Source organism: Pelobates fuscus, chromosome 2 (assembly GCF_036172605.1).
Source record: "Pelobates fuscus isolate aPelFus1 chromosome 2, aPelFus1.pri, whole genome shotgun sequence".
NCBI classification, from domain to species: domain Eukaryota; kingdom Metazoa; phylum Chordata; class Amphibia; order Anura; family Pelobatidae; genus Pelobates; species Pelobates fuscus.
This window is the reverse complement of record NC_086318.1, coordinates 446284660-446300029: the sequence shown is the minus strand read 5'-3', so window position 1 is coordinate 446300029 and position 15370 is coordinate 446284660. Positions and strand designations below refer to the sequence as shown.

Below are 15370 nucleotides of genomic sequence, written 5' to 3'. Positions count from 1 at the left end.
GGAAACAAGGTGAGGACACCTATTACAGCAATACATGAATGGCTGGATAGCACAGTGGCAAAAGAGCAAGATTCATGAAGCCAAAGTCCAGGGTTCAAATCCCCTGCTGGGCACTCCTGGGGTGACCTCGTCCGGCAGACTGGAAGTCGTGGCGAGAACCGTGACAGTACCCTCCCTTCAAGGACGCCCTCTGGGCGTGAACAGGCTCTTCTTGGAAATAGTACTCCTCATCTTCGGTCTCAGTATCACTAAGAAAGTCTTTATAATCAAGGTATCCAGAGCGGAGTCCCTTTACAGCCTGGGACTTTATGATACCAGTTTCGGGTACTAAAGGAGAGAGGTCAAGGTTAGTCATGGATTCGGTGCAGGCGGTAAGTACCTTGATCCCAGGAGTCATTTTATCTGAACTTTTTTCCTTATGTGCATCACCAGGAGCAGAGTTTGCGGCTTTCAAAGCCCTTTCAAACGTTTCCAGATCTGTTCTGTGGACCTTGGTACCATAGGTGCAATCCGCAGGTAGTTCTCCTTTGGGAAGGCAGGAAGTGGTGATGGTACCAGTTTTAACAGGAGAGTCTTCTGGAGGTGGTGCAGACTCATCAGGAGTACTGGGTGTGATATTTGTCATAGTCTGAGTACCCTTTTGTGTCACAGGACGGGGACAGGATTGGCAGTTTCCAGGCTGTCTTGCCGGGATGACAGGATGAGCTGAGTAGTACCTACTTGAAGAGGCTTAGGCCGAGTTGGGCGAATAGGGCAGTGGGAGATAAAGTGCCCTCCTTCTCCACAATAAAAACAGAGACAACAAGCCCTCTTTCGGTCTCTTTCTCTAGATGGCAGTCTTGTTCTAGTGCGGACGGAGCCGATCTCCATGGGTTCCTCCTTGTCCTCTAGAGTGCCAAGTTCCACATGGGTAACGTTATGATGACAAGGCAGGTCCCTGGAGGTAGGTTTAGACTGTAGCAAGATGGGATTCTTGTATTCATAAAATAATTCCTCTTCTCTAGGCAACCGGGTTCTACGAGAACCTGAAGTAGGCTTGGGCGTTGCTTTTCTTGATGCAAAACAATGAGAATCCATTGCGGACATAAACAACTCCCAGGAGTCCAAGACAGTACTTCTCTCCTGCAACTTCTGGTGTGCCCACGCTTTAATCCGCCCGGTACACAGGTTAATAGCGGAGCGGACTTTGATAAGGTCAGTGGCATAGGTTCTAGGTTTCAGGGCAAACAGTAGTTCACAATCCGTCTTGAACATCGGGAAAGCAGAATGGGAACCGTCGAACCTGTCAGGCATAATGACATAAGGTTCTGGGTATATATGTTCCGGGATTGGATGTGCTGCTCCTTTAACCCCTTAAGGACACATGACATGTGTGACATGTCATGATTCCCTTTTATTCCAGAAGTTTGGTCCTTAAGGGGTTAAATGCCAATGAACATCTCTGCAGATCCATAACATTCTGGGACAGGTTGGAGACTTGCTCGGCCAGGGAGGTGAGTACTTTGTATAACTCTGCGGACTCCATTGGTCAGTTCATCTGTAATGAGTCTTACCTGATAGGGAGTCTAGCTCCCAGTGCTGGAAACAAGGCGAGGACACCTATTAAAGCAATACATGAATGGCTGGACAGCACAGTGGCAAAAGAGCAAGATTCACGAAGCCAAAGTCCATGGTTCAAATCCCCTGCTGGGCACTCCTGGGGTGACCTCGTCTGGCAGACTGGAAGTCGCGGGGAGAACCGTGACAGCAGCTAGCCAAGGACATGTCTGATTGTTGTATTCTCCTTCACATGGGAAATATCTCAGAGGTTTGATACATAAACCGCCTGGGCAGAGCCTGATCTTGGGCTCTAACAGTAACAACGAAGGACATTTACCTTTTCTTACTTCCATGCAATATTACTCTCTGAACAGAGTACCTTCAGGAGATCACCAACCAATCACTGTGGACTGTATTTCTTGCCAGCGGTTGGCAACTGGACACCTCAGTGTACCATGATGCAAACGTTCTGGCTTCCAGACCCCAATGCGAAGCAGGGAATGCATTTCTCTAGATGGCAGTCTTGTTCTAGTGCGGACGGAGCCGATCTCCATGGGTTCCTCCTTGTCCTCTAGAGTGCCAAGTTCCACATGGGTAACGTTATGATGACAAGGCAGGTCCCTGGAGGTAGGTTTAGACTGTAGCAAGATGGGATTCTTGTATTCATAAAATAATTCCTCTTCTCTAGGCAACCGGGTTCTACGAGAACCTGAAGTAGGCTTGGGCGTTGCTTTTCTTGATGCAAAACACTAAGAATCCATTGCGGACATAAACAACTCCCAGGAGTCCAAGACAGTACTTCTCTCCTGCAGCTTCTGGTGTGCCCACGCTTTAATCCGCCCGGTACACAGGTTAATAGCGGAGCGGACTTTGATAAAGTCAGTGGCATAGGTTCTCCAACCTGGGCCAATGCAAGAGGCATATGCATGCCACCTTTCTCGATGTTGGCAAGAGTCCTTGATCGTCTTTGCATCACAGAGACCTAGGTGACACTCACTTTGCCACTACGGCAGAATCAGGGGACCTATTGACTCCATTTCTGGGTGATCCACTGCTCCTTCCACCGTCTTCCTTTCTACTGACAGACCCACAAGGTATCATCATCGGTGTTCTTGGTGAATCACATTCTGCTTCAGGGTATACCAGTTGGTCAGGATCTTTGGTATGTCACGAGGCATCATACGATCCAGAACCAGTAGTGAAATACACTCAGTTATGGGATGTAGAGGTAGTTCTCTGTTCCCTACGGGTATGGCCAGACATTTCAGATTTTCTCTTGAACAACTCTCGGGGAAGCTCATACTACTTTTTACGTTTACCATGTGAAGGTGTGTACACCTCTTCGGCATTCACAGTCAGGCCAGCCTCTCTTTTTGTATAACAAACCTTTTATACCAGTTACGACCACCACATTAGCTGGGTGGGCACATCGGCTATTGTCCGTAGTGGGAGCGGAGACCTGTTTGGCGGACATTCGGGGCACCGCTGCATCTCGGGCATTCATGTCGTGTGTTTCCCTCGCCGATATCTTTCGGATTGGACGTGAGAAGAGACTTTCAGGGTATTTTACTTCAACCAGACTTTAGACGCATATTTGTGTTTCTACCACAGCATTAAAAATGCTAATTATGAAGTCTCCTGTCATGTTGTAAAATTGTAGATTATGCTAATGTAGTGTACCTATAATCTTACTTTAATAATGACAGCAGCCGAGTATTTTCCCTCCCTTGGTTTCCCTCCTATTCGATGGCTATTTTACTTTAGTCTGGTTTCGTCTTGTTATTAGTTATAATTTGTTTGTGCTGTTCATACCGATTGTGTGATTCTAGATACGCCTATTGCCATATAGTATCTCGTATACAATATACTAATTTGATATGTTGAATTATAATATCCTAATATTGAATTACATATTGATCGTCTATGTTATGTGGACATCCGTTTATTACCACTGCCTTTCACGTGTTTCTGTTATTTTCAGTGTGGCCTTATCTACGGTCTCGAGATTGGATATACTGGAAGTGTCCGTTCTTCAACTCTACCTACTGCTATCAAGTTTCCTCAACGTTATTGTTATATTGCCTGACTGTGTACTAGACTGTCAATTCACATCAAAGGAAGAGGAGGAGCTATGCCTGTCAGGGCTTTATATGGAATGTGCTACTTGTTTCCGATTGGTTTAAGTTTTATGATTGACTTGTGCTGCCGGAGGCACAAGTAAAGAAAGTTAATGCAAAATACTCTCCTCCTGTCATTATTAAAATTAAGATTATAGGTACACTCGGTTACCTACATTATCCACATGGGCACTCCCAAAGGTAAATGACATTAGTGCTTTGGCAAGTTAAAAAATCTTTGATCATGAATGATTTCTTAGAATTATTAGAGATAACCTTCTTAATTGCTTGCTCTGCAGCCAATACAGTTTTGATAGAAAACTAAGCCTTTCTTCTTGGTCTCACTTGCCTCTTTTTGGGGTTTTAGATGATTATTTGTCAACTATGTCTTAATGTTTGATGCCCCCCTGAAGATAATGTTTGATGCTGTCTCCTTTCTTCTGTAGATAGAATTGCCTTTCAAACCAGAAGTAGTTGTTCTTCAATATAAAGGATATGCCTTCAATATTAAACTGAATTTGGGCATTCTTCAATTCTCCAGTCTTCTTTGGTGCCGTTAACCAGGCTAGCGGTATTCCCGAGCGTGACTCGGGGTTAATTTTCGCTGCCAGAAGCGGTAACCCCGAGTCACGCTCGGGGTAGATAACAGAGCTGGCAGCGGAGTCTCCTTACCTTCTCCTTGCGATCCAGCGATGTCCCCGCGCTGTGATTGCCGGTGAGAGCTCCGGCGGATGCCTCCATCTGACTTCCTGGTTCCGTCTCTGTGAGCCGCAGAGGCTCATGGGGGCGGAACTGGGCGGGTAATTCAAATGTTTCAAGCATAAAAGTGACACACACACATAAAGTTAGGTGATACAGTGAAATCCTGTCAGATTACATTGTATCACCTCAGATTTGACACAGTATCACCTCAGATTTGAAATTTGATCATCCTACACTGCCCTGCCTGCCCTTTTTGCTGTAATTTCTGCCCATAAAATAATTTTTTTACCATGGCATCAAAGCGTCACTTTAGCATCTCCAAAGCGGGTTTGGATCAGATGAGTGACAGCGGCAGCGACACAGAGCCCCACGCAGAATTGAGCGACTGCGATAGCGATTCGTGGCAAGATTCGTCATCCGACTCTGACAGTGACCAGAGAAGTGGCGACAGCGACGATTCTGCACCCGAGCTCAGTGATGTGCGCACTTGGTGCCTTATTGATTGCGGTATGGATGAGGTACCGCCGCCAAGATTTCCGTTTACTGGATCACCTGGGATGAAGGTAGACGTTGAGCACAATGATCCTTTGGCATACCTAAAATTATTTCTCACAGATGACGTCATTGAAAAGATTGTCACGGAGACAAATCGCTGCAACGAGCAGCAATCAGCTACTCTGCATAGCAAGTTTTCCAGGAACAGAAAATGGGAACCGGTATATTATTTATTAGATTATAATTCATGATTTTATGTTTCGAACTTTATCACATCTGAGAGTACTTTTGGTCAGGTTTAAGAAAGTAATTACTGGCCTACAATACATAACAAAAATGAAAACAAATTTCCATGCAAAAAAATGGTACCGCTTTTGGTACAGAATTCCTGACATAATCATACCGCCAGGGAGGTTAACACTGAGTTGCAGCCTTGCTCATGGTCTGTGATAGTGTATAAGGATGTTACATCAGAATATAGTTCTCCTTCCATTCTACAGAGGCTAAGTCCCCAATAATTTGTGTAGTGTCCTATAGATGTGATTTAACCTTAGACACAATGAATCAATGTATTGTGACAGATTTGAGGTGATCGAATTTATTCCTAGAATGATTGGTCTTCCTGCTGGTGTTTCCACATTTTTATGTATCTGTGGCAAGAAGTAGAAGACTGGGATCTTTGGGAAGACGATATTTAGAAATCTAAACTCGGACTCCTTTAGAATTCCTCATCTTTAGCATTGGATAGCATTGTCCTAAGTTTATCTTTCATTCCCATAAGGGGATCACAATGAAGTACTTCATAAATGTCTGGATTATTCAATAATGGTAGCTTCTTCTAAATAATACTCCTTAGACATTATTTCTTGATACTCAATTTCCTGACAAACCTTTTGATGTCTATAGTTGCATTAAATTTATTCACATGTACGGTGGGAGCAAACTTTAAGTCTTAGTTTAATGCTGAGATGTGTCGTGGGGATAAAGGAATTGCGGCTAAATTGAAAATACCTAGTGGTTTCTCTTCTTGCTTTTCTTTCTTGTTGTTTCTTGTTCTTCTTCCTACTCTATTTCCAATATATTGGGTTCTTTCCTTTTGGTTTTTCTTGGTGTCACTGGATGGAACCACGTCGTGATTTCCCTGGAGTTCTTCCCTAAAAAACACATCTATTGATGGATTATGGATCTCTGCTTCCGCTACCATCATATTGCTTCCAGTAGTAGGTGTATTTATGTTCATAATGTCCTCTTGCACTGGGTTATCTAGGGTTTTCCGTATCTTTGTTTGTTCATATGTTTGGCCTTGGTCGATGAGTTATTGTCTGTACCACTTTCTTGCCCTGGTCATATGCATTTTTGTTTTGAGCAGACGGTAACTCAGTTGGCCTATTTGTCTTAGTTTGCTTCCTTACAGGATGAGTGTCTTTTAGCCAGTGTACGCCCCCTTGGACCTGAGAGTAGACTACAGTAAAAACATACACAATTACATTGGCTCTCAGGTCCAGGACAAAACAAGATAATCCTTCCCCTGTGCCTGGGAGATAATTGAGTCAAGTACTGTATTAAACTCAATTATCTCCAGGCACAAAAAACACACATTTCCGAAACACCCCCAAAGTACTGTAAAATTACATAAAACCACCCTAAAAGTTACATCCCCTGATAGCCCCGATCTGAGTGACCAACATATCCAAAAATCACCGCGATTAGTTCAGGGGTGAAACGTTTAAAAACAAACAAACTACCGAACATAGTCAATATTCTTACCCTGGAGCTTGTTCCCCTTGTTCGTGGGATTGTTTCCACCGAACAGTGTCATCCTAAGTGTTGTAAAATGGAACACAGGCGATCATGGAAGTCCAGCGGTGATCGGGAGTTTCAGTGTCCGAAAATAGTTCCATGAACTCGACGACACTGCTGCCTGTGTTCATGGGAACAAGCGGTGGAAATTGCTACAGAGTAGCAATTACGCTTAACAATCTTAACAAGCTCCTGGGTGGTCTCCGGTTCGTGTGGCTGTTCGGTTCCCGAACCATATAGTCCAACTACACGAACGGAGACTTTTACATTACATTTTACAGGGCCCATAGTCTGTGAGCAGGAGGCTGGCAAGCAGGCTCCTCCAGGAGCTTGTGGCAAACTCACTTGGAAAGGGGAGTTTGTCACAGTAGGGATTATATTTCTTATGGAAATGTTGTACCCTATTATTCTTATAATCCTCCATATAACGTAAAAAGTCTTCTTTTTTATTTTCTTAATTTCTTCTTCTAATCGGTCTACAGTTTCAGAAATTGTAAGACCCTCATTTGGAACAGGCCTCATTTGAGAGGACACTAATTATGCCGAGCTTTTGATATAGTGATATAAATTATATATAACAAGCGTTCTTTATGGTGTACACTGCTCCTGAAAGAACATCATTTTCAAAGACTTTAAGAAAACAATAACTATGCTGGATTTTAAATATAGTTATAGAAATAATGATATTATATCGATGCTTATTGTAATAATGAACTATCTACGTTATGTGCATTTTATCATTTTGTACAATTCTGTACCGTTAAAAACAGCGAGTTTTAAATATGAAATAAGCAGGAGTTACCATGGTAACCCGCATAAACGGAAAAAAAAAGGTTTTATTTAAAATGATGTCATGCATAAATCTTAGATTATCAGAAGAATGAGATATAGTATTAATATACATATATGTTTTGAATGCACAAAAATGTATTTTGAACAGTAATTTTACCGGTAACAATTTGTGATTAATTGAGCCGAACAGCCTTTCAATACGAAACTCACTATTGGTATCCAGCCCATACGAAACATCGGTAAAGTCGATATCAGAACAGACATAACCTAGTAATTGTCCTATTTATAGTTAAATCCCCCTCTCATAATATTGTAAAGCGCTACGGAATCAGTTGGCGCTATATAAATGGCAATAATAATAATAATAATAATGGTAGCACTCGGGACACCGAGCATATCTATTAAGGTCTGCATTCAAACGGCTATTTTTATCTATATGTACCAAGAAAGTGATACATATGTCTTTTATGAATAATTGATATTGTGTCTAAATAAAAGGAACGTTTTAAATCATATTTCCAAATTTGATTTTTTTCTTATATTCTGGGATTTACTGGAACTATTGGATACAAATCAGGATTATGGGTTAACTACACAACTGCAAAAGACTGTACAAAATATTTTTTAAATCTTTTTTCAAAGAGACTGATTTTGTGCTACAAATGTGATACGCTTGAATATTGGAAAATTGCACCATTATTTCCATAGAGTCTTATAGGACTGTTTATGCAGAGAGAACAGGGTGAATTTATCGCTCAGATTGTAATAGGTTAACTGGTTACCTGTTTGTTACCCTTCGTTGTCTGAAATATTTCGTTTTACTTGAGGCGCTCCACTGACATTTTATTTTATTCTGCGATGACACCAGAGAATGTGTCCATATTGTTTGCTGAATTCCCTTAAAGGAGTTTTGTTGTCATTGAAATTGCTATATTTTAATTCACATATCTTAACCTTGTTTGCCAATTCATGTCTCTTTCCTGTTTCATGCTTTCAATAATGACGGTCACATTATAAGCCTAGGGGAACAATTTTACAAGTTAAAAGTTAACTGCCCCTGTGACAAGGTTTTTTACTCCAAAATTATGCCAATTGTATGTATATGCCCTCCCAGCAGATACTGGAGCGAATGTGAGCGAATTCTGGGAAATCCATGTCCCGATAACACTGTGTGCACTTTGTAAAATATTTGGTTATTTTGCTCCCGATAACATTCTGGCTAATATAATAAACTCACGCCATATCTGCAGCATATACGGGTTCTATGTTACCTAATTGCATGCACTTAGTTCATGGCTTACAGTAATATAAGTTGTGATCACTTCACACGAGAGGTCATGCTGCTCCAGGCTGCACATCAAGACACAACGCACACACAGTATCACATCACATGCGCGCACTGCACTGCTGCCTCTTCAGACATTTAATCTTAAAATATAGAGCTGTTGGGGGAAGTAAATTGATTTGCAAATTCTAGAGACATATCTCATGCAGAGCCACACGGCTCCACATGGTAACAACAGGGTAAAAAGACGTGCAAAACAGTCCAAGGTGTGCACACAAACATGGATCCCACCTCAAACACCAGCACAAAAATGAACAAAGTTAAGGATGTCATCAGTAATACAGTGGAGACGAGATTTTTAAAGGTGCTCTCAATATCCCAACATCGGTTTTTATTAAATTTTCCAGGATAAACTGGAATCTTTAAGTTTGGATTCCAATATTGTTGAATGGGTAAGGCAGTGGCTGAGTGACAGGCAACAGAGGGTTGTAGTCAATTGAGTATATTCGAAGCTTGGGCTTGTCACCATTGGGGTACCTCAGGGATCTGTACTTGGAACGATTCTCTTTAATGTTTTTATTAGTGATATTGCAGAAGGTCTTGATGGTAAAGTATGTCTTTTTGCTGATGATACTTAGATATGTAACAGGGTTGATGTTCCAGGAGGGATAAGCCAAATGGCTAATGATTTAGGTAAACTAGAAAAATGGTCAGAGTTGTGGCAACTGACATTTAATGTGGATAAGTGCAAGATAATGCATCTTGGACGTAAAAACCCAAGGGCAGAGTACAGAATATTTGATAGAGTCCTAACCTCAACATCTGAGGAAAGGGATTTAGGGGTGATTATTTCTGATGACTTAAAGGTAGACATACAATTTAACAGAGCAGCAGGAAATGCTAGCAGAATGCTTGGTTGTATAGGGAGAGGTATTAGCAGTAGAAAGAGGGAAGTGCTCATGCCATTGTACAGAACACTGGTGAGACCTCACTTGGAGTATTGTACACAGTACTGGAGACCATATCTTCAGAAGGATATTGATACCTTAGAGAGAGTAGAAGGGCTACTAAACTGGTTCATGGATTGCAGGATAAAACTTACCAGGAAAGGTTAAAGGATCTTAACATGTATAGCTTGGAGGAAAGACGAGACAGGGGGGATATGATAGAAACATATAAATACATAAAGGGAATCAACACAGTAAAGGAGGAGACTATATTTAAAAGAAGAAAAACTACCACAACCAGAGGACATAGTCTAAAATTAGAGGGACAAAGGTTTAAAAATAATACCAGGAAGTATTACTTTACTGAGAGGGTAGTGGATGCATGGAATAGCCTTCCTGCTGAAGTGGTAGAGGTTAACACAGTAAAGGAGTTTAAGCATGCGTGGGATAGGCATAAGGCTATCCTAACTATAAGATAAAGCCAGGGACTAATGAAAGTATTTAGAAACATTATATTGCAAATCAGAATGGGATTAAAAAACTTTACATGGAAAAAACGAATCTCTGCATTCAGCCAAACGTTATTTTTATATATAAACGAACAAAACTTAGAATAGATATGAGGGAAAAAGAAAATGAAATAAAATGAAAATCAAATGAAAATACCAAACATATAATAGGACGTACGTATACGTTAGTAGAAGGCTATCAGTTTAAAGGCAGTTAATTCTGACGTGTTGCCAGCAGGTGGCAGTGTCTCTGCTTAATCCTTTCATAGGCACAACTGTTCTAGCCATACACTCCCATCATCCTCAGACAGTTTGAGGGCAGGAGTTAAAGTTCTGTACAGCCAGCATTACGTACATGCCATCACCTCTCCCCACCGCACACCATGGCACGCAATCCCAGCATGCATTGTTACCTCTTCCACAACCGGGGGCGACACTCTTTTATTTCTTTTTAAACTACCAAAAGTACTTTGTAAGAGCTCCTGGCAGCGCCTCCAAAACGTAGACTTGGGGGGATGTGGCTGGCCAAGAGGGAAATAGAGGGACGACATTATACAGAGACTGGACTGTTATACAAAGACAGGAGCTTTATACAGAGACCGGGATATTATACAGAGACATGAGCTATATACAGAGACCGGGATGTTATACAGAGACATGAGCTATATACAGAGACCAGGATGTTATACAAAGACAGGAGCTTTATACAGAGACCGGGATATTATACAGAGACATGAGCTATATACAGAGACCAGGATGTTATACAGAGACAGGAGCTATATACAGAGACCGGGATGTTATACAGAGACAGGAGCTATATACAGAGACCAGGATGTTATACAGAGACAGGAGCTATATACAGAGACCGGGATGTTATACAGAGACAGCAGCTATATACAGAGACCGGGATGTTATACAGAGACAGGAGCTATATACAGAGACTGGGATGTTATACAGAGACAGGAGCTATATACAGAGACCGGGATGTTATACAGAGACAGGAGCTATATACAAAGACCGGGATGTTATACAGAGACAGCAGCTATATACAGAGACCGGGATGTTATACAGAGATAGGAGCTATATACAGAGACCGGGATGTTATACAGAGACAGGAGCTTTATACAGAGACTGGGATGTTATACAGAGACAGGAGCTATATACAGAGACCGGGATGTTATACAGAGATAGGAGCTATATACAGAGACCGGGATGTTATACAGAGACAGGAGCTATATACAGAGACCAGGATGTTATACAAAGACAGGAGCTTTATACAGAGACCGGGATGTTATACAGAGATAGGAGCTATATACAGAGACCGGAATGTTATACAGAGACAGGAGCTATATACAGAGACCGGGATGTAATACAGAGATAGGAGCTATATACAGAGACCGGGATGTTATACAGAGATAGGAGCTATATACAGAGACCGGGATGTTATACAGAGACAGGAGCTATATACAGAGACCGGGATATTATACAGAGACAGGAGCTATATACAGAGACCGGGATGTTATACAGAGACAGGAGCTATATACAGAGACCGGGATATTATACAGAGACATGAGCTATATACAGAGACCGGGATGTTATACAGAGACAGGAGCTATATACAGAGACCGGGATGTTATTCAGAGACAGGAGCTATATACAGAGACCGGGATATTATACAGAGACAGGAGCTTTATACAGAGACCGGGATGTTATACAGAGACAGGAGCTATATACAGAGACCGGGATGTTATACAGAGACAGGAGCTATATACAGAGACCGGGATGTTATACAGAGACAGGAGCTATATACAGAGACCGGGATGTTATACAGAGATAGGAGCTATATACAGAGACCGGGATGTTATACAGAGACAGGAGCTATATACAGAAACCGGGATATTATACAGAGACAGGAGCTATATACAGAGACCGGGATGTTATACAGAGACAGGAGCTATATACAGAGACCGGGATATTATACAGAGACATGAGCTATATACAGAGACCGGGATGTTATACAGAGACAGGAGCTATATACAGAGACCGGGATGTTATTCAGAGACAGGAGCTATATACAGAGACCGGGATATTATACAGAGACAGGAGCTTTATACAGAGACCGGGATGTTATACAGAGACAGGAGCTATATACAGAGACCGGGATGTTATACAGAGACAGGAGCTATATACAGAGACCGGGATGTTATACAGAGACAGGAGCTATATACAGAGACCGGGATGTTATACAGAGACAGGAGCTATATACAGAGACCGGGATATTATACAGAGACATGAGCTATATACAGAGACCGGGATGTTATACAGAGACAGGAGCTATATACAGAGACCGGGATGTTATACAGAGACAGGAGCTATATACAGAGACCGGGATGTTATACAAAGATAGGAGCTTTATACAGAGACCGGGATGTTATACAAAGATAGGAGCTATATACAGAGACCGGGATGTTATACAGAGACAGGAACTATATACAGAGACCGGGATGTTATACAAAGATAGGAGCTATATACAGAGACCGGGATGTTATACAGAGACAGGAGCTATATACAGAGACCGGGATGTTATACAGAGACAGGAGCTATATACAGAGACCGGGATGTTATACAGAGACAGGAGCTATATACAGAGACCGGGATGTTATACAGAGACAGGAGCTATATACAGAGACCGGGATGTTATACAGAGACAGGAGCTATATACAGAGACTGGGATGTTATACAGAGACAGGAGCTTTATACAGAGACCGGGATGTTATACAGAGACAGGAGCTATATACAGAGACCAGGATGTTATACAGAGACAGGAGCTATATACAGAGACCGGGATGTTATACAGAGACAGGAGCTATATACAGAGACCGGGATGTTATACAGAGACAGGAGCTATATACAGAGACTGGGATGTTATACAGAGACAGGAGCTTTATACAGAGACCGGGATGTTATACAGAGACAGGAGCTATATACAGAGACCAGGATGTTATACAGAGACAGGAGCTATATACAGAGACCGGGATGTTATACAGAGACAGGAGCTATATACAGAGACCGGGATGTTATACAGAGACAGGAGCTATATACAGAGACCGGGATGTTATACAGAGACAGGAGCTATATACAGAGACCGGGACGTTAAGCAGAGAAAGGAGCTATATACAGAGACCGGGATGTTATTCAGAGACAGGAGCTATATACAGAGACCGGGATATTATACAGAGACAGGAGCTTTATACAGAGACCGGGATGTTATACAGAGACAGGAGCTATATACAGAGACCGGGATGTTATACAGAGACAGGAGCTATATACAGAGACCGGGATGTTATACAGAGACAGGAGCTATATACAGAGACCGGGATGTTATACAGAGACAGGAGCTATATACAGAGACCGGGATATTATACAGAGACATGAGCTATATACAGAGACCGGGATGTTATACAGAGACAGGAGCTATATACAGAGACCGGGATGTTATACAGAGACAGGAGCTATATACAGAGACCGGGATGTTATACAAAGATAGGAGCTTTATACAGAGACCGGGATGTTATACAAAGATAGGAGCTATATACAGAGACCGGGATGTTATACAGAGACAGGAACTATATACAGAGACCGGGATGTTATACAAAGATAGGAGCTATATACAGAGACCGGGATGTTATACAGAGACAGGAGCTATATACAGAGACCGGGATGTTATACAGAGACAGGAGCTATATACAGAGACCGGGATGTTATACAGAGACAGGAGCTATATACAGAGACCGGGATGTTATACAGAGACAGGAGCTATATACAGAGACCGGGATGTTATACAGAGATAGGAGCTATATACAGAGACCGGGATGTTATACAGAGACAGGAGCTATATACAGAGACCGGGATATTATACAGAGACAGGAGCTATATACAGAGACCGGGATGTTATACAGAGACAGGAGCTATATACAGAGACCGGGATATTATACAGAGACATGAGCTATATACAGAGACCGGGATGTTATACAGAGACAGGAGCTATATACAGAGACCGGGATGTTATTCAGAGACAGGAGCTATATACAGAGACCGGGATATTATACAGAGACAGGAGCTATATACAGAGACCGGGATATTATACAGAGACAGGAGCTATATACAGAGACCGGGATGTTATACAGAGACAGGAGCTATATACAGAGACCGGGATATTATACAGAGACATGAGCTATATACAGAGACCGGGATGTTATACAGAGACAGGAGCTATATACAGAGACCGGGATGTTATTCAGAGACAGGAGCTATATACAGAGACCGGGATATTATACAGAGACAGGAGCTTTATACAGAGACCGGGATGTTATACAGAGACAGGAGCTATATACAGAGACCGGGATGTTATACAGAGACAGGAGCTATATACAGAGACCGGGATGTTATACAGAGACAGGAGCTATATACAGAGACCGGGATGTTATACAGAGATAGGAGCTATATACAGAGACCGGGATGTTATACAGAGACAGGAGCTATATACAGAGACCGGGATATTATACAGAGACAGGAGCTATATACAGAGACCGGGATGTTATACAGAGACAGGAGCTATATACAGAGACCGGGATATTATACAGAGACATGAGCTATATACAGAGACCGGGATGTTATACAGAGACAGGAGCTATATACAGAGACCGGGATGTTATTCAGAGACAGGAGCTATATACAGAGACCGGGATATTATACAGAGACAGGAGCTTTATACAGAGACCGGGATGTTATACAGAGACAGGAGCTATATACAGAGACCGGGATGTTATACAGAGACAGGAGCTATATACAGAGACCGGGATGTTATACAGAGACAGGAGCTATATACAGAGACCGGGATGTTATACAGAGACAGGAGCTATATACAGAGACCGGGATATTATACAGAGACATGAGCTATATACAGAGACCGGGATGTTATACAGAGACAGGAGCTATATACAGAGACCGGGATGTTATACAGAGACAGGAGCTATATACAGAGACCGGGATGTTATACAAAGATAGGAGCTTTATACAGAGACCGGGATGTTATACAAAGATAGGAGCTATATACAGAGACCGGGATGTTATACAGAGACAGGAACTATATACAGAGACCGGGATGTTATACAAAGATAGGAG

At 42.1% G+C, this 15370-nt stretch overlaps 1 protein-coding gene across 1 annotated transcript in view; it reads right to left on the bottom strand.

The window, feature by feature from the left end:
- The window catches only part of LOC134587626 (uncharacterized), a 172288-nt gene that overhangs the window by 37931 nt on the left and 118987 nt on the right, over positions 1-15370 (bottom strand). Inside the window, exon 23 of the mRNA XM_063444149.1 lies at positions 10600-10707. Within this exon, the coding sequence (XP_063300219.1) occupies positions 10600-10707 (108 nt within the window). The remainder of the gene's footprint in view (positions 1-10599; positions 10708-15370) is intronic.